The following is a 21,500-nucleotide window of genomic DNA, read 5'->3' on the forward strand; positions in this document are numbered from 1 at the left end:
AGAAGATACTGGATTTGGTAAATCCGCTCTTTGTCCTCTCTCCGGAAAAGGGAGACGACGTGGGTAGGGCAGGGGATCAGTGGCCTGGTCTCAGGATTCCTCTTGCTATACTGGTGGACCAAAGGATCTTCGAAATCGAGTCGAAGCAGTTCCTCCTTGACCTCCTCTGCCATAACCTCTGGTGGCAAGTTCTTGATGACGATTTTGGTGCGGCGATTACCCGACGTCTGGTGGGTAAAGTAAGGCATCGCCTTTGATTTTACGAAATCAAGAATGGTAAGATAGTCGTCCCTACTGTCAAGCAGGTATTTCACATGATCTTTTTGGTAAACAGCTCTCAATTGGCCGACAATGAGCCGCTGGAGCTCAGTGTTCATTTTCGTATAATTAGTGACATTATATACCACAATCGAGGGTATCTTCTCTTTCTTCACAGGGCTTGATGGTATCTCTTGAGAAGGAGGGTAGGGAGCATGAGCCATATCCTCATCCACAGGACCATCCGGTGCGGCTTCCCCCGGCAGGGGAGTATCGGAACACGATCCGCTGTCAACACAGCCCGCGTGGGCGGAGGAGCGTCTGGAGCGACGGCCAGAGGACTTTCTGACTGGGTCAGGGTGTCTAGAAGACTCGCCACGGTGGCGGGACGGCGTAGAAAGAGGTGCAGGTACAGCCGGGTGATGGTCAGACAGAGCCGATGTGTTCGCCGCCTCACTACGAGAAAGATCAATTACAAGGTGGTCAGGTGAATCGTCGGACGACGACGACGACGACACGGATGAACGGACCCTGACACGCGACGGTGGACAGTCTTCATGATGATCGGTTTCAGTGCCGGTGGTGTCAACCGGCGATTTGTGGCGGTTGGCGCGATTCAAGCGATCCTTCGCCCGTTGCGAGGTGGGCGGAGCACTAAGCGCGACGGGAGGCCGGGATGGGCGGCGTTTCCGACGCGGTTCTCCCCGAAGGGCGGCGGTGCAAGAGTCGGAGGGTCGCGAAGGCTGCTCCGCGAGCTTCTCCATAGTGGGTCCGCCTGACATAGCCAGGGGCCCGGCACGAGAGGACTACGCACGCCAAAAACTTCCCAGCTATCCCCTGGGGTAATAACTACTAAGACACCAACGCCGAAATAGCAGGTATACCAACGCTGTTAAGCGGTGCAAAAACTATAACGATACAATACGGAAACGCACTCGTATTAGAAAACTCTTTCAGAGATCCAACCTGAAGCACCCGGGACCATACATTCTTCCGGACCGACTTTATGGTCGTACGTGTCTTGTATTCCTGCGAGAGACTGCTGGACATGCTGCTGTTCACATGCCTATTCGTCGCCGCATTCCATTTGAGCACGACAGAGCCCCCGCGCATTTCAGCAGACGAATGAGGAAACGTCTGCAGACAACCTTTCCGGGCCACTGGATAGTTCACGATAGGGCAGGCTCATGGCCACTTCGATCACTGATCTGCCCCCAATCAATTTCTTCTTGTGGGGGTATCTGAAGGGCCTTGTGTATGGAGCACATGTTACATCAGCGGAGAACCTACAGCATGTGCAGGATTTTTGCGGTAGCAGAATGTCTTTGGGATACACCAGGTGTCTTTGAGGGGGTGCGTCTTGCAATGCAGCGTCGATGTGAGGCATGTCTCGATACACTTGGACTAAACTCTGAGGATTTTCAGTACTGGGTGTCATCTGCAGCATATGACTAAACAACTGCAACGCTATTTGGTAGCCCCGGATGGCCTTTGTGATCCCCTTTTTCTACGTGGTTACTGATCCTTGTTGCATGTTGATTAGTGTCAGTTATTAACATTATTATTATTGGGGAGCTTTTGTAATACCTTTGGTATGTGTTGCTCAGGATCGGATGTAAGGGAGGGCCGTATGGCCCTAATCCAGTCAGGCTAATTAAGCAATAAATAAATAAATATACAGCTGAAGCCACTCACTGGTGATTAGCTCCTGTAGAGCTACAAGAGTGTTGGAAAGTTGATTGCTACACTTCACCTGCTGTTCCAAATAGTCGCAGACATTTTCTGTGAGATTAAGACGGGGTGATTTATTGAAAACGTCCAAGTGCGATATGTGGCTGAAAGTTCCTTAAACCAGGAAAGTACGAGTGCAGGTCTGTGAACATGGCTGTTGTCATCCTGAAAGACGGGAGTGTCCACAGCAGACTCGCCACGAAGACATAGAACAGGGGAAAACACGGAGTCACCCAAAATGTTGAGGTGCACATCCTGGTTAACCTTCGCGGTAATTTGAAAGGGCGGATCAAAGTCATGGTACGAAAAACAGCCCCAAAATGAAGTAGAACTGCTTCCGGTCTGAACTATGTACACCGCCACGTACTGAGGGTTAAAGCCTGATCGTGTCGTCAGATGAGCTGTACACCATGCATAATTTGAAAAGAGGCAATTTCACGACTCGTCGGAACACACCAAACATTTCATGTAAGCTATTGTCCAGTATCTGTATTGTCTGGCCCACTGAAGAAGCACAGTTTAGTGTGCCGCTGCGGGAAATGGCCTTTTGCGAGGTACTCGATCCCAGAACTCCACTGTATACAGTTCCCTTTATAATACTGTCTCGGAGCGGTTCCTGTTGGATTTGATACCAGTTATCATTAACAAGATGTGGCACTCGTCTTCGATCGCCGTCTTACGACCACTCTTCTTATGCTCTTTTACATGGCTCCCAGGGGTGCAGCACTCGTTTTAGAAACGTTGTACGGTCTACTTCTTCATCTACATGTACAAATATACTCCGCAAGCCAACATACGGTGCCTGGAGGAGGGTACCTTACACTACTTTTAGTCATCGCCATTATTGTTCCACTTGTGAATGGAGTGAGGGATTAACGATTGTTTGTGCATATGAATAACACCCCTAATTTCTCTTATCTTTGTCTTTGCTGTCCTTACACAAAATGTATGTCGGCTGCAGTAGGATCGTTGTACCGGCAGCTTCAAATGTCGGTTCTCTAAATTTTTTCAATAGTCTTTCGTGAAACGAAAGTCGTCTTCCCAGCAGGAATTCCAAATTGAGTTCTCGAAGCATCTGCGTAGTACTCGTGTGTTGATCGAATCTACCAGTAACAAATAATGCAGAACACCTCTGAATTGCTTTAGGTTGACCCATTGGGGATTCCAAATACTCGAGCAGTACTCAAGAATGTACAATACCCCACGTGTGTGAACTTAGAAATCCTTACCAGAGTGAGAGACTATCTAGAGTCCGATATGCACCTTAAAATCCAATGTTGATATACCTAACACAATGGAAATATGCTGTCTGAAATTTAGCCATGACGTGAGAGCCTACGGTGGGGAATTTTCATAAAATCAGTTAATAATTATAATTTTAAACCAACTAATAATGGAAATGAGATGAAGGAAACGCCACCTACTGCAAACGAAATTCAAATCAAAATGAACTAGTGATTTATTAAAAAAGTTCGTCTTCGTAGACAAGCAAACCAACAGATCGATAATACGAGTCTAACATGATAGACAATTAATCAGCACAAGTATGATGTCGAGGGATGTATAATGGATTCAAGTTGCACATTCCCTGAATGATGTGAATAAACCGCATCAATCTGAATTTCATTAAGCACTGGTTGGTTATCCGAATTAAAATGAAAAGAACCCATCTTCGTAACTCGAATCTAATGGTACTGTGGCGTCCCAGCGCAGAACATCACACAAGAATGATCGCCCCCTCAGCGGTCGGGAACTCGAAGACGAGTGTCTCCCATCATGCATCCCTACGCCTGACTCCCCCATTTACGCCGACAAGACAGCAAACATAAATCAGGCCAAATGTTATTTACATCTGTCAAATGACGTGAAACTACAATGTTAAATAATTTCTCACAGCGAACTATGTGAAGTAGGCGCACAGTTATGGAACACTCTCCTCTCAAAGTTTGTTGCGGAAATTCCCTTCTGACGTCAAGAAGCGATAAGCGAATCAGAACGTTGTTAATACAACTCAGAATTTCCAATACGCCTTGGTTATGAACTGTAGATTAAAACTGAAGAAACTGCAAAAAAGGTGGGAATTTAAGGAGATGGGACCTTGATAAACTGACTAAACCAGAGGTTGTAAAGAATTTCAGGGAGAGCATAAGGGAACAATTGACAGGAATGGGGGAAAGAAATACAGTAGAAGAAGAATGGGTAGCTCTCAGGGATGAAATAGTGAAGGCAGCAGAGGATCAAGTACGTAAAAAGACAAGGGCTAGTAGAAATCCTTGGGTAACAGAAGAGATACTGAATTTAATTTATGAAAGGAGAAAATACAAAAATGCAGTACATGAAGCAGGCAAAAAGGAGTACAAACGTCTCAAAAATGAGATCGACAGGAAGTGCAAAATGGCTAAGCAGTGATGGCTAGAGGACAAATGTAAGGATGCAGAGGCTTATCTCACTAGGGTAAGATAGATACTGCCTACAGGAAAATTAAAGAGACCTTTGGAGAAAAGAGAACCACTTGCATGAATATCAAGAGCTCAGATGGAAACCCAGTCCTAAGCAAAGAAGGGAAAGCAGAAAGGTGGAAGGAGTATATAGAGGGTCTACACAAGGGCGATGTTCTTGAGGACAATATTATGGAAATGGAGGAGGATGTAGATGAAGATGAAATGGGAGATACGATACTGCGTGATGAGTTTGACAGAGCACTGAAAGACCTGAGTCGAAACAAGGCACCGGGAGTAGACAACATTCCATTAGAACTACTGATGGCCTTGGGAGAACCAGTCATGACAAAACTCTACCATCTGGTGAGCAAGATGTATGAGACAGGCGAAATACCCACAGACTTCAAGAAGAATATAATAATTCCAATCCCAAACAAAGCAGGTGTTGACAGATGTGAAAATTACCGAACTATCAGTTTAATAAGTCACAGATGCAAAATACTAACGCGAATTCTTTACACTCTAATGGAAAAACTGGTAGAAACCGACCTAGGGGAGGATCAGTTTGGATTCCGTAGAAATATTGGAACGCGTGAGGCAATACTGACCTTACGACTTATCTTAGAAGAAAGATTAAGGAAAGGCAAACCTACCTTTCTAGCATTTGTAGAGTTAGAGAAAGCTTTTGGCAATGTTGACTGGAATACTCTCTTTCAAATTCTGAAGGTGGCAGGGGTAAAATACAGGGAGCGAAAGGCTATTTACAATTTGTACAGAAAGCAGATGGCAGTTATGAGAATCGAGGGATATGAAAGGGAAGCAGTGGTTGGGGAGTGAAACAGGGTTGTAGCCTCTCCCCAATGCTGTTCAATCCGTATATTGATCAAGCAGTAAAGGAAACAAAAAAAAAGTTCGAAGTAGGTATTAAAATCCATGGAGAAGAAATATTAACTTTGAGGTTCACTGATGACATTGTAATTCTGTCAGAGACAGCAAAGGACTTGGAAGAGCAGTTGAACGAAATGCACAGTGTCTTGAAAGGAGGGTATAAGATGAACATCAACAACAGCAAAACGAGGATAATGGAATGTAGTCGAATTAAGTCGGGTGATGCTGCGGGAATTAGATTAGGAAATGAGACACTTAAAGTAGTAAAGGAGTTTTGCTATTTGGGGGGCAAAATAACTGATGATCGTCGAAGTAGGGAGGATATAAAATGTAGACTGGCAATGGCAAGGAAAGCGTTTCTGAAGAAGAGAAATTTGTTAACATCGAGTATAGATTTAAGTGTCAGGAAGTCGTTTCTGAAAGTATTTGTATGGATTGTGGCCATGTATGGAAGTGAAACATGGATGATAAATTGTTTGGACAAGAAGAGAATAGAAGCTTTCGAAATGTGGTGCTAGAGAAGAATGCTGAAGATTAGATGGGTAGATCACATAACTAATGAGGAGTTATTGAATAGAATTGGGGAGAAGAGGAGTTTGTGGCACAACTTGACTAGAAGAAGGGATCGGTTGGTGGGACATGTTCTGAGGCATCAAGGGGTCACCAATTTAGTACTGGAGGGTAGCGTTGAGGGCAAAAATTGTAGAGGGAGACCAAGAGATGAATACACTAAGCAGATTCAGAAGAATGTAGGCTGCAGTAGGTCTGGGAGATGAAGAAGCTTGCACACGATAGAGTAGCATGGAGAGCTGCATCAAACCAGTCTCAGGACTGAAGACCACAGCATCATCGACATACAATTTAAGTCACCGTTTTATCGCCTACTTTTATTGTTTCTTATCTTCTTCGTATGTTTTAAAAGTTCTGTAGACTTTATGAGCAGCGTACTAAGCTGCTGGCAGCGAAATTCAATAGGGGGAAGAAAAGGGGGATAAATGTATATGCTTTTAAAATGTTTGGACGATATTTTTCTTATTTTTTCAGTTCTCAGGAACGTTAAGAATTTACCACATGACCTTTGACAAGAATATCTACTACGAGTTTTGTTTTGGTCATTAATAAACTCTGTTATCGCAGCTTTCTCCTACATTTTGTTACTATATTTCGATTTTTTCATAAAAAGTATAGTCCCTCATAACCTCATTTTAGCAAACGCGCAGCAGACAGGTCTCACAACACACGCAGTTTTCACGCTGACGTTTTAACGAAAACGACCAATAGAGACGCAGTGCAGGAATAAAGCGCCAGGGGCGCTGCGGTAGACGCACTCGTCTCGATTGCTCAACTGCAACGAGAAAGTCGACTGTTTACTCCCAGTGCTATGCGCCTCGAGCGTTCCACGCCTCGTGGGAAAAAGAACTGCTAGGTTTCCACGAATTCTCTTGGCTGAGGCGACGTAAGTTCAGACAGACGATCCCTGCACTGTTATCAAACACAATACTCAGAATCAAGTACGACAATGAGAGTTAAATAAATTGATGAGGACGACGTGTCCCGCATATATACAGTCATGACTAGGAACACACAGTGTTAGCTTTGTAATGGCTTGTAGCCTTTCAGGTGGTTGGTACAATAGTTGTATAGACGATCTGTTTTACAAATGAGCTACAGTTTCTTAAAGTTGTCCCAGTAAACCTAACTTGACAATTCGGCTTCTCGATTACCGGACTTACATGTCGGTTCCATTTCATTTAATGTCGCTTTGCAACGATCCGCCTAGATGTTTCATCTACGTGACTGTGTCGAGGACACCGCCAATACTGTATAATTCTTTTACCTGTTCATCCGTATTAAATTACATTTTTCTACATGTACGGGAATCTGCCATTCTTCACACCAAATATGAATTCTGTCTGTCATTCTGAATCCTTCTAGATTCACTGAACTATGACACTTTCCCGTTCACCATAGCCTCATCAGCAAACAACTGTCTGCACTGTTCGTCAGATCGTTTATTTTTATACAGATCGAGAGCGGTCCAGTCACATATCCCTAGGGCACTCCTCATGATACCCTTCTCTCTGATAACACACCAACGAATCGGGCAACTTCAGTCATAGTGAGTTCACGGGCACACCCAACACGTAAGCTGCTTTGCGCCGCCTCTCCGCTTCGACCGTTGTGCTGATTACAAACAACCGACCACCACATACACACAACGTCGGTGCCATGACGTACACCAGCGCTCCAAATCTCTAGTCTGCTCTTTTAAGACGCTCACTGATATTTTGTTTGGGATAATTATGTGCGTTCGTGTTATATTAACACCTCTGGTCTTATTAGTTTCTCCACATTTGCATGACGCTGATTTCGCAACTGTTGGTCAATTAATGAAAAGCCCGCTCGAGTTGCTCAATTAGAAATTGATCAAATCCACGCAACCGCTTTCGGTCCTTACACTAGACCAGTTTAAATTGTGAAATTACAATGAAATCCAGACCATTAGTTGCATACATGCGTTGATAAATATCACGGGGGACAGTTGAAAATGTGTACCCTGACTGAGGTTCGAACCTGGGATTTCCTGCTTACAGGGCAGACACTCTAGCCGACTGAGCGATCGAGGACACAGAGGGTAGTGTGATTGCAGGCACTTATCTCTGGCACGCTCCCCATGAGACTAACATTTCGAACTTACTATCCACACACTACCTTTGTAGTGGCCCTGCAAACTATAATCATTACACGCGGCAGTCAATCTAGCAATTCCTGTAAGCGTTTGAACAATGTGAGTGCATCCGAAAGAACAGATACCATCTTCACATAGATAAGGCTACCGGCCAATGATCTTCTTCAGGGTGGATGCACTAGTATTGCTCAAACTCTTACGGGAATCAGTAGAGTGGGTAGGTGTACTACAAATCTAGTGTGTGGACTGCAAGTTAGAAATGTGGGTTCCACGGGACAGAGATAAGTCCCTGTAGTCACACTATCCTCTGTGTCCTCGACGGATCAGTTGGATAGAGCGTCTACCATGTAAGCAGGAGATCCCGGGTTCGACTCCCGGCTGGGACACACATTTTCAACTTGATATTTATCAACGCCTGTAAGCAGCTAATGGTCTGGATTTCATTGTGATTTCATTCTTCCATAACTGCAAGATCACCAATGGTATCTGTTCTTTCGGACAGAAAGAACAGACACCATCTTCATACATTCTAGTATATCTGAAATTACCAAATGTTAATCATAATATGATAAGTAATAGGAGACTGGAGACAATTTTTATATGGAGTGGCGACTGCTGTACAGCGGCATGTGAACACCCTAACTTTTGACAACTTGATTTATTGGATACTTTTCAATTCTTTTAAAAGTAACATAGATGCTGCAATCAGAAAGATACGGCAATTAAATCTACTGCGATACTGCCCTTCTAGACTCCGTGAAACTTGGCAGCAGGGTCGCGGGCACGCCTCCAGTTGTGCACGTTTTAAGAAGGTTTTGCGCTTGCACTTGCGCTTGCGCAACTCATTTGACGTAATTGCCTTGCGGGCCAAATACATACAGATTTGATAAACAACGTGCACGGTTCATGATGTGCACAGCTAGCCCTTACTAAACAACTAGAAGTTTACGTCAGTGTCGCCAGGTCGTACCACACTGTGGCAGACTTTCATCCCTGTTCGCTCGACATAAATCCTGCTAGATGATAGTCCACTATTCAGGTATGCCAATTCATTCACTATATACTGTAGTAAAATTAGATCAAACGTCAGTTTGTGTTAAAGTTATATTGACAGTAAACCTATTTTGTGGGTTTCTGAATTAGTTAAGTAATGAATTTTATCGTACAGTAATCCATTTTAGGCGATGAGAATCATAAGAGCCTAAAGCACAGCACTGTCGATTGTGTGATTGTAGCATTTATTCATGCTTAGAGTGAGTCAGGTTCATCTGTGCTGGAGGCCCACAGTGTCTACAGGGTGAGTCACTAACTATTTCCATCTAGAATAACTCTGAAAGTATGACAGTAGCTGAAACTTTTGTGGGACAAAAGTTGCATGGGACAACGAGGGCCATAATATAACGTTGGTTTCTTGTTGTTAGGTGGGGTCGCTTCAGAGATATGAAGGTCAACTTTGTTTTTATTTAAATGGGGTGCTATAGTTTGGCACTTATTTTCTGTCAGAAGATATCGAGATGAATCTATTGATGTGTAACAGTAAGGTGTTTGAAAGTCAACAAAGGTCACAAAGGTGGTATTAACGTTCATTTATAGAAGGTGTTCGAAGTGATGACCATTGGTATCAATGCAGTGCTGCAATCTTCTTATCATGGAATGAGTAGTATTCAGTATCACATTGGCACTTATCGAAGCAAATGCTCTCTCTCGCATATCATCAGGTGTAGTTGGAATATCTTTATAAAAAATGTCTTTTACGAATCCCCACAAGAAAAAATCCAGAGGCGTCAAGTCTGGCGAATGTGCCAGCCACGACTCATATCCTCCGCATCCAATACAATGATTTTGCTATTGTCTCTGCAGCTCATTTCTAGCCATCAGCAAAAAATGTGCCCGACACCCATCGTGTTGATACCACATCCTGTTCCTTGGTTCTAAAGATATTTCTTCAAATAACAGACCTAATGTTTCTTGCAGGAATATGGTGTAATTCCTCCCATTATGATTAACTTCAATGAAATAATGGCCTATAATTCTGTCCTCCAGAATACCACGCCATACATTCACCGACCACGTTTTTTGGTGTGCAACTTGCTGCAGCCAACATGGATTTTGAGCTGCCCAATAATGCATGTTAGGCAGATTAACATTTACATGGTTTGTCAATATAGCCTCATCAGTAAGTAAAATCAAATTAATAAATGTGTCATCCCTCTGAATCTGAAGTTTAGCCCATTGGCAGAATTCAATGCACCACATACAATCTGTTGTGAATTGGCAGGAGCCAATTCACGTGGTTTGGAGGAAGCCGAAAGGCACGCGTTTAAGCTCACGCAGGCTGGCGTGAGGTCTGGAACAGGTAAAGTAATTATACTATCAAGAAAAGTACGTAGCTGCTGGAATACTTAACTTTAATCCATAATTGGTGAACATCGGTCTGACTGTACATGCATCCCAAGATAAATAACAAATGATAATGGCGCCTTGCTAGGTCGTAGCAAATGACGTAGCTGAAGGCTATGCTAACTATCGTCTCGGCAAATGAGAGCGTAATTTGTCAGTGAACCATTGCTAGCAAAGTCGGCTGTACAACTGGGCCGAGTGCTAGGAAGTCTCTCTAGACCTGCCGTGTCACGGCGCTCGGTCTGCAATCACTGACAGTGGCGACACGCGGGTCCGACGTATACTACCGGACCGCGGCCGATTTAAAGGCTACCACCTAGCAAGTGTGGTGTCTGGCGGTGACACCACACAATCTGTACCAGTTAATTCTTGATGGAGACTGATAGGGTAAGGATGGCATTTATGGCGATGCAGAACAAAAACAATACTAATCTGGCTGTAAGGCTGCCGGATTTTATGGACCTGACATGAGCGTGATCCATATTGACAGTACGATACAGTATGAGATCCTCAGAAAGTAATAATTATATTATATCAACAAAAGGCAACTGCAGTAATCTCATGTACCAACTACTAACAAAACAATATCTACTAGTATGAACAGGGGAATGAATAAATAAAGTGAAGTGCATTTTGGAGACGAAGTGAGCAAATGGTTAATGATATCATAAGACTCCCATTTAGCAAGAGAACAGCGAGCTTCAGAGCAGAAAGGGATAAGGCCAGAACAATACATTATTCCTTTTAACGTAAATACAGCTGGGGCCGAGGGAAAGTGGCTGGACGGCTTTAACAGGGCTAGGCTGCAACTCGGCAAGAAAAATAAAATTCACTTCTAGTGAGATGGCGATTAGTTGAAGCCATACTGGACAACGCAGACACGACACGGTGGAGAGATCCCCATTATATAAAAGCATTTTGATAACTAAAATTTCTAGATATCTTTCTTGTCTCGCGGCAGACTGCACAAGTGTGTGGAAAATAGTGAGGGTGCTGAGAGCTTTGCTTTCTGCGAAGTGTGGACGATACGCTGCACATATCGTGGCGACAGATAGCAAAGAGATAGTTAATTATTCCTGCAGGAATTTTTTGGGGCAAAGAAATTGTGCACTTCGCTCCAACCCTTAGTGAGTGTGCAATAGCCATTATTTCGACTAGGGAAAAATTAACGTTCTACGGAATGCAGGAAAGTTGAGACTGAATGAATTCAGTCAAAGCCAGAGTAGGGAATTAGCCTTTCAGATTCAGCACAGAGACAACGCCATTTCAGATGCTGCTTGGTAAAGTACCATCGCGCATTAGGCCACAGTAAATGAGATTTTGCTCACTCCAACTTGCGTATGCTTTGACCATTGAATATCAAAAGCTAGAATAGTAACCTACCCTCACATTGAGTACGTGAGAGTTTTTTCTTGGTTCAAAAAGTAAATTTATTTTCCACCAACTCAGTGCATTGACCAGCTACAACATTGTAGATGTAAATGAGATAATGAAGATTTTAATCATTCTTTCCTGTGACAATTTTTTTTTTCATATATAGAGATAACGATTTCAATAAACGCCAGTTCAATATGTCCTAGAGTTAAATAGTTTTTACTGAGTGTCAAAAGCAATTGAACATGATTGTTGTGTATCACTTGACCCTTGAAAACACAGTTGTTAAATTATATGTAGAATAAAAAAGGGAATGGTTGTTTCGTATTTTTGGAACAGACCCCAAACATTCACTTTTAACAATTCATGCGTTCTAGTTAAGTGGCAGCAGCATTTCTAATGATTTTTGTTACAATCCGCACATGATTTTAGCTTCCTTACAGGGCCATATTTATATAGAATGTCTGTTTAACGCCCTGGACGTGAGAAGACAGCTCAGATGTTATGCGCATTTGCATGCTATTTGGTAAGCTAAGTTTGCACACATTAGCCCACTCGCTGTGCAGATACAAAGTGCTGACAAGTTCACATGGCATATGCCAGATTCCCTTGCGATTTGATAACACAAGGATCTAGAACCACAGTGGCAAGAGTACCAGTTTCCGTTTCCTGGTTAGTAACTTTCCTTTGCTGGATATGTTTCTTAGGCGTTAAAGATGCAGTTGTGTTCAATTTATCATACACAAATTTAAATGTACGATGTGTAGGGAGTGTATGTTGAGGATGTCTTTCAGTGTATAAGTCTCTTGTTCTCACTGAATTTCGTTGGCATTCTCTGTTAATGAGAAGCATAACAACGTGTTCTTCGAAGGAATACATCATTCACACTCGCTTGATTCGACGATACTAGCCTTACCGTTCCTATTAATGTTGTATTGTGAAACTGTCGTATGCTGTTTACATGTCAACGGCACGTTAGATGGATACACTGTATTTGGCTAATATTTACGATTTGCACGATATAGAAGAGAGAATTGGCAGAGCATGTGCTTCGATAAGTGCTGAAGTGATACAGAATACCACTCAGTCCATGATAAGAAGACTGCAGCACTGCATTGATACCAATGGTCATTACTTTGAACACCTATAAGTGGACGTTCATGCGACATTTTTGATCTTCAAAGACCTTACTGTTACACATCATTGGATTCGTCTCGATAGCCGCTATCAGATAATACGCACCAAACTATAGCATCCCATAAAAAAAGACCTTCATATCTCTGACGCAACCCCAACTAGCAACAAAAAACCAACGTCATATTATGGCCCCTGTTGTCCCATTCAACATTTGTCCCACAAACTTTTCAGCTAATGTCATACTTTCGCAGTTATTCTAGGTGGCAATAGTTAGTGACTCACCCTGTATACGAAAATTCACGAAAAGCTGTATCACCCGTTTCTCGGATATTCACTTAAATGTGAATTTTCCACAAACGGTACTTTGTGTTTGGAGTTGGTTGTTTACTGTGTGGGAATCGGTTTTGGTGTGCAGTGTTAACATAAACTGCGTTGAATCTAATTTAAATGTTATCAGGAAAGTAAAGCTGTGAGGACGGGCAGTGAGTCGTGCTTGGGTAGCTGAGAAAGTAGAGCCCTTGCCAGTGAAAGGCAAAGATCCCGAGTTCGAGGCACGGTCCGGCATACAGCTTTAATGTGCTAGAAAATTTAATATCAGCACACACTCCGCTGCAGAGTCAGAATCTCATTGTGGAATAGAGAAATAAATTACCAGGAAAAATGCGAAATGGAGAGTTGCGAAAGCCTACACGTTATTTCGTTATCACCCTAAACTGTACTTAATTATGTATAAACAACAAAATAACACAAAAACAATTCTTTCTTTTGTCAGAGAAGTTATGTATCTTATTATTATTATTACTGTCATTATTATTATTATTGTTATTATTATTAGCAGTGGCTGTAGTTTTGTAAATCTATTTATAACCACAACTGTTATACAGCAGATATTATTAGTTTCACATTCTCAAATTTATCTGAGTCTGAAAACTTGAGAACACCCAGAATGTATACTCACGAGCCGCCACTGCTTACACGTATACAGCATAAGTATAGAAAGAATGTACAACTTACGTTATGCAGTAAGAAAGCAAAGTCAAGTGATAAAAATAGCAGAAGTGAATTTGATTTTAAAGAGTTTAGAGCCTAATGACACCACGAGAAAAATGAGCGTGACGTATTATAAAAACTGCTCAATCCGATACATTAAAACTGTTAACATTGTTTAGCTTAAACAGAGTCATCTGATGTACTTAAAATTATAATGCTGTTTTGTCAAACGAAATGTCAATACTAAACGATAAACTTGTAAAACTCAAGAGGATTTTAAGAAACGTTTTGCGCCCAATGAAATCGTGGGAGAAATGAGCGTATCGTAACTATAATAACAGTACAGTCTGATACATTAATACTGTTATAACAATCCTATATTTTAAAACTGTTAACATGGTTTAGTTTAAAGAGACTTATCTGACGTTTTTTCGAAATTATAATGCATGTTTCTGAGATAAAATTATAGTAGTAAACGATAAAATAGTAAAAGTGAAGCAGACTTAAAAAAGTTTCACGTCCGATAGCGTCATGAGAAAATTGGATTTCTTATAATAAAGCACAATCTGATAAATTAAATACTGTTAAAGCATTAAAATAATAAAAGAGTAATGTACTCTTGTAAGCAATCGCGATGCGCACAAGCAATGCAAGAGTCCTCTACAGTTCCCGGTGGTTCAACCTTTACTGATTACAAATCGTACAGTTATACTTGACTTGGATGCTTCGTTCATCGCAGTTGCGTTATTAAGTCCAAATAATTACTTTCACCATTTTATTTGAAATACATGCAAGTGTAATACGCAGACAAATCAGAATACCACTTTCTTATAATAAAGCATGTAAACAGTTTTTCAAATTGTACGTTTTTAAAATTACATTACGCCAAATTTTCTTTTGAAGCCATTGGGCGCGATACGTTTTCTGAATGTTATTGTTTTATCGTGTACGAACAGCATTATATCTGAAAAATATGCATTGCAATTTTGAAACACGTCAGATAACTCTCTTTAAGAAATCGTGTTAACAATTTTCAGATATTGGATTGTGGAGTTTTTATAATTATGACACGCCAATTTTCTTATGGCGTCATTGGCCACAAAACCTTTTTTAATCCGCTTGACTTCTACTGTTTTTATCATTTGACGTTGCTTGTCTAGTTGTGTATTCTTTCTACACTCGACTGTAATAAGTAAGCATTGACTCTCACACCCTATTACAGGTATCTGTATACCGTTCATATTATGTATTAACATTTGGCAGTTTCACGTACACTTGATAATGGCCTAATACAATGGTGAAACCAATTGTGCTGACTTAATGATACTCTAATTAAACAACTACAGCGGCTTTCCATTAATCGTTTATGTTCTGCCGAGGACATATAACTATATAAGTGATTAAAAATTAGCGCAGAGTGGTGACTGTTACGTGTTTATGAGTGACGTACTTGGCTCGGAGCGCGAGCTGGCGGTCGTTGGGACACACCCAGCGGTCCTTCTGCGTGTTGCCGAAGTCCACCATGGCGGCAGCCGCTGCGGTCGTCCTCCAGGTGGCGCTGTGGTCTGGGCTTCAGCTCCCAGCTTAGGCGCTACCTGCAACAGGAGTCCGTATGTCAGTGTGTAGGTTAGACTGGACAGAAGAAACTCTAAGGGAATAGGCTTCCGTGTGTTACGGAAATTGACGATAAGACACACAGTCGAGGTGGTTTGTAGCACCACATAAAATGATATTCATACACTGAAGCGCCAAGCAAACTGGTGTTGGCACTCGTATTAAAATACAGAGATATGTAAACAGGCAGAATACGGCGCCGTGGTCAGCAACGCGTGTATAAGACAACAAGTGTCCGGTGCAGTTGTTAGATCGGTTACTGCTGCTACAATGGCAGCTTATCAACATTTAAGTGAGTTTGAAAGTGGTGTTATACTCGGCGCACAAGCGATGGGATACAGCATCTCCGAGGTAGCGATGGGGGATTTTCCCGTACGACCGTTTCACGAGTGTAATATCTGGAATCCGGTAAAACATCAAATTTCCGCCATCGCTGCCGCCGGAAAAAGATCCAGCAAGAATGGGGCCAACGACGACTGAAGAGAATCGTTCAACGTGACAGAAGTGTAACCCTTCCGCAAATTTCCGCAGTTTTCAGTGCTGGGCCATCAACGAGTGACAGCGTGCGAACCATTCAACGAAACATCTTCGATACGGGCTTTCGGAGCCGAAGGCCCACTCGTGTATCCTTGACGACTGCGGGACACAAAGCTTTACACCTCACCATTGCCCGTCAACATGGGCATAGGACTGTTGATGACTGGAAATATGTTCCCTGGTCGGACGAGTCTCGTTTCAGATTGTATCGAGTGGATGGACGTGTACGGGTATGGAGGCAACCTCGTGAAGCCATGGGCCCTGCACGTTAGCTGGGGACTGTTCAAGCTGGAGTAGGCACTATAATGGTGTGCGGCGTGTGCAGTTGGAGTTGTATGGGACCCATGATACGTCTAGATACGACTCTGACACGTATTTAAGCATTCTGTCTGATCACCTGCATCCATTTATGTACGCCGCCCGCGGTGGTCTAGTGGTTCTAGGCGCGCAGTCCGGAACCGCGGGACTGCTACGGTCGCAGGTTCGAATCCTGCCTCGGGCATGGACGTGTGTGATGTCCTTAGGTTAGTTAGGTTTAAGTAGTTCTAAGTTCTAGGGGACTGATGACCACAGATGTTAAGTCCCATAGTGCTCAGAGCCATTTGAACCATTTGAGCCTTTTATGTACGCTGTACATTCCGACAGACTTGGGCAATTCCAGCAGCACAAATCAACACCCCACACTTCCAGAATTGCTTCAGAGTGGCTCCAGGAACATTATCCTGGGTTTATACACTTCCGATGGCCACCAATCTCCCTAGAAATGAACATCATTGAGCATACCTGGGATGCCTTGCAACATGCTGTTCAGATGACGTCTCTGTCCCTTCGTAGTCTTACGGATTTATGGAGAGCCCTGCAGGATTCATGGTGTCAGTTCCCTCCAGCACTACTTCAAACATTAGTCGAGTCCATGCGAGGTTGTGCTGCGGGACTCCTGCGTGCTCGCGGGGGTCCTGCACGATATTAGGCATGTGTACCAGTTTCTTTGGCTCTTCAGTGTATATGGATTTCTGCCAACTGAATTAAATTCACTGTCATTAAATGGGTGGAATTTATTGAATGAAATGCAAATCATGTGAAATTATTTCAGGGTAGAATGCTTCGGTAACACTGATAGATAAGCTTTTAACACGTTGAGTGCAGAGCCGATTTCACTGGCTTTCCGTTGAGGCGGCATAGTCCAGTCACATGGTGCACAAAATGAGCTTGGAAGTGGAAAATTTTTGTGTAATTATTTTTAGTGATTTATTTCACGTATTTGTGGTGTGCTGAACACGATTCTGAAGCTGTCCAACAAAAAGTTTTGCCGCAAACATGAGTAACCATCAAAAAACTACAAAAAGTAATTTTCTTATTCGTTTTCAGCTTATTACTTGAGAACGTGGCCCAGTAGTAAAATAAAGAGAAGGAAATTACCTACAATTTATATCTGTAACATTTTTTGTATGTCGTATGGTTTTCACGCTAAACAGTGTTAAAATATCGGCGAAAATGAGTAGTTTTTGGAAAACAGCAAAAATAAATTAATTAATTAATAAATTGCATTTTTCCATTCAAGTGAATTATTTCATTTGCCGTTCCTTGACCTTCAATGTGTTTACCTGGTAAACCACAGAAGACGCGCTTCTTTTGTCTCACTGAAGTCAACTGCCGCACCCAATGTCTCCCTCCCTCTCTTGCTCACTACCTGTGGCTGCACCCCACTCCCTCCTCATCCAGTTGCTGACGTTCATCGCCTACCTGGCAAATCTAAGAAGACCTTCTTTGTGAGGCGAGGTGGGTTTTAACGGCCAAACTGCTCACAGTTCTCAGAGAAGTCTTCCGAAGCAAGAGTGATTTCAGGTGTGCCGCAGGGGAGTGTTGTAGGGCCGTTGCTATTCACAATATACAAATGGCTCTGAGCACTATGGGACTCAACATCTTAGGTCATAAGTCCCCTAGAACTTAGAACTACTTAAACCTAACTAACCTAAGGACATCACACACACCCATGCCCGAGGCAGGATTCGAACCTGCGACCGTAGCAGTCCCGCGGCTCCGGACTCCAGCGCCAGAACCGCTAGACCACCGCGGCCGGCACAGTATACATAAATGACCTGGTGGATGACATCGGAAGTTCACTGAGGCTTTTTGCGGATGATGCTGTGGTATATCGAGAGGTTGTAACAATGGAAAATTGTATTGAAATACAGGAGGATCTGCAGCGAATTGACGCATGGTGCAGGGAATGGCAATTGAATCTCAATGTAAATAAGTGTAATGTGCTGCGATTACATGGAAAGAAAGATCCCATATAATTTAGCTACAAGATAGCAGGTCAGCAACTGGGAGCATTTAATTCCATAAATTATCTGGGAGTACGCATTAGGAGCGATTTAAAATGAAATGATCATATAAAGTTGATGGTCGGTAAAGCAGATGCCAGACTGAGATTCATTGGAAGAATCCTAAGGAAATGCAATCCGAAAGCAAAGGAAGTAGGTTACAGTACGCTTGTTCGCCCTCTGCTTGAATACTGCTCAGCAGTGTGGGATCCGTACCAGATAGGGTTGATAGAAGAGAAAGAGAAGATCCAATGGAGAGCAGCGCGCTTCGTTACAGGATCATTTAGTAATCGCGAAAGCGTTACGGAGATGATAGATAAACTCCAGTGGAAGACTCTGCAGGAGAGACGCTCAGTAGCTCGGTACGGGCTTTTGTTAAAGTTTCGAGAACATACCTTCACCTAAGAGTCAAACAGTATATTGCTCCCTCCTACGTATATCTCGCGAAGAGACCATGAGGATAAAATCAGAGAGATTAGAGCCCACACAGAGGCATACCGACAATCCTTCTTTCCACGAACAATACGAGACTGGAATAGAAGGGAGAACCGATATACTCAAGGTACCCTCCGCCACACAACGTCAGGTGGCATGCGGAGTATGGATGTAGATGTAGATACCTCAGTTTGTTTACGTTCACAGCCTCGCTCGTGTCATTTTTCTCTCCCTGCAACGGCGTATAGTTGATTTCGTTTCTGAGTGTTTTCGTTGAGATACAGTGCAGCAACTCGGTCGCAGTGTCCAGTGATAAGCGTTTTATTTGTGAAAAATTATTCAGTGAGGGTGCAGCGAAGTGGTCAAGGAAACAGGAATAGGAACGTTACGTGATGCTAGTAAAAAAAGAAATGGTAGGAAGGAAGCTGTTTTGGTAGGCAAAACATCTGTTATAGTGCATGTTTCATGGCAGAAAAGTTACATAAATGAAAATATAATAGATTCTCACCTGAAGAAAGTTGCCGAACAGAGCACGTCTTCAGGGAAATTAAGATCTTCTTTTGGGTATTTTTGTTTCAAAACAGAGTTTTGTATGTGAAACGGGTATTCCTGAAGATAATGCAAGTTCACAACAGCGACTGCCTCCTCATAAAGAAGTTTAAAGAAACTGTACATTAGTAGACCAAAGATTGATGGAAAAAGAAAGGCTAGCCCTCATGCTGAAGAGGTTGAAAGAGCTATGGATAACATTTTCACTTTTGTGGAATCAACTAATGAGTCAGATAGATGGTAACTACGTTCCTCAAAGGAAAACTGCAATACAACATTTCTTGGATTAACTGAAAGTGGTCCTTTCTAGTTTATGTGATTTTTTTAAATTTGTAATATGTATTCTTAGTAACTTAATTTTCAGGTATGTGTATGTTTGCATAAGAATGGTTTTGTGTTAGAGTAGTGAGTGTGTATCTACGTTGAGTGTGTTAGTTCCTAATTATTGATCATTATTAACAGTACATTTAGTTATTAATGACTTCTTTAAGAATTAAACAAAATTAGACTGTGAAATGTAATTTTTTGGCTCATGTCTCTTTTCCCAGTCCATTAGGTACATAATGAGTGACAGTAACACACATCGTTGATCGTGCCCGATGACCCAGTGTATGTTATCAAGTTCTACCAGATTTAGGTTAAGTTGGCACCATAATGTGTAATTTATATTCATTTATACAGTAACACACGAACACTTCACTGATGGGGGAGTGTGTGATGTAATAGTCCTGACGGAGGTGGTTACCGTACGCTCATTTTAACTGAAGACACTGAAATGTTTCGAAAACTGCACATCCCACCTAAAAAGTTATAACTGGAAATTGTTTGTCTCGGAGGGGGACATACAACGATACCACACTCGACCCGCCACCCCGACCCGTGCTTGGGAGGAGAGGGCGAACTTTCCAATCTTCAATGGGAACCCCCATTTTTTATTGCAGATTACGATCTACGGCAAAATCTACATATGTTTTGCCTCAAGCATTTTCTTTGTTTCGCTATAGATGGCGCCGTAAACGGAGGAATAGAAATGGGAACGCAATCTAAATTTGCGACATTCCAATCAATGGCCCTTGCATACCCAATGGCTCGTGGGACCCCGCTTTCATGCTGCGAGGATAGTACAGGCCTTATATGATAACTTTTAATTGGAAATCCCATTCGCAACGTTGTACTCCTCTGACATATCGCACAGGGGACGCGCCATCGCTCCACGCGCCACCGTGGCCGTGTAGCAAACAACATATCATAACAGGGTGTACACTGCGATCGGAGTTCACGTATCGTGCAGACGCAGAGCAGACAGCGGCTCTGAACATTACAATACTTGCGCAGTGTTTACTTCCTCTACACTTGCTTATCATTTGGAGAACAGACAGGCAAGTGGACGCTGAACGTTGCTTCCACAAAACAAAAAACTGAAATGGTCCTGATTTACGGAGAATGTAGGAAAAATGTTGAGGATGCTGTTGCCTTGTATGCCGAGCATTTTTTTGAGAAAGCCTCTTCCCGTACGTTCTTTTGCAAGGTTCTGAACGCCTTTATGTCTGATCGCAGCGTGCAAACCGGCAAAAGAAAATGAAGCAAACGTGTTTCAGGGGAAGACAATAAACTAGCTGTACTAGCAGCAGCGCACCACAACTCACGGATAAGCGCCCAACAATTACACGGAGATTCCGGAATCTCTGTTAGAAGTACTGTCACAACACTGCATCTTCGTATCATCCATACCACGTGTCACTGCATCAAGAAAGTCATGGCGCCGATTTCCATAACTGGGTAGTGTTTTGTGAATGGGCACGTCAACAAATACAAACGACTACCACATTCTTTGCCGAGGAACTACCGGCATAATACGCGTTACTGGATTGTAAGCGATCCACAACAGCTACGGCAAGTTCATCAATGTCATTGGTCGGTTAGCGTATGGTATGACATCATGGTGAACAAACTCACTGGTTCGTACGAGGGTGGGAACAATAATAGTAGCAACTATTTATTTCATTTTTGCAACACAACCTACGACCAGCTTATAGGCAGAAGTGATGACACTTTCTGCAGGACCTGACCAACATTTTGCAGGACAATGCTCAAGCACGTACAGTGCAAGCTGTTACTGATTTGTTTGAC

General features: G+C 42.7%; 1 protein-coding gene across 1 annotated transcript in view; it reads right to left on the reverse strand.

Moving 5' to 3' along the window:
* LOC126203385 (rabphilin-3A) overlaps positions 1-21,500 on the reverse strand; it is a 1,010,032-nt gene that overhangs the window by 328,542 nt on the left and 659,990 nt on the right. Inside the window, exon 4 of the mRNA XM_049937683.1 lies at positions 15,359-15,503. Coding sequence (XP_049793640.1) covers positions 15,359-15,432 — 74 coding nt within the window. The 5' untranslated portion in view covers positions 15,433-15,503. The remainder of the gene's footprint in view (positions 1-15,358; positions 15,504-21,500) is intronic.

This window comes from Schistocerca nitens, chromosome 9, assembly GCF_023898315.1.
Source record: "Schistocerca nitens isolate TAMUIC-IGC-003100 chromosome 9, iqSchNite1.1, whole genome shotgun sequence".
Classification (NCBI taxonomy): Eukaryota; Metazoa; Arthropoda; class Insecta; order Orthoptera; family Acrididae; genus Schistocerca; species Schistocerca nitens.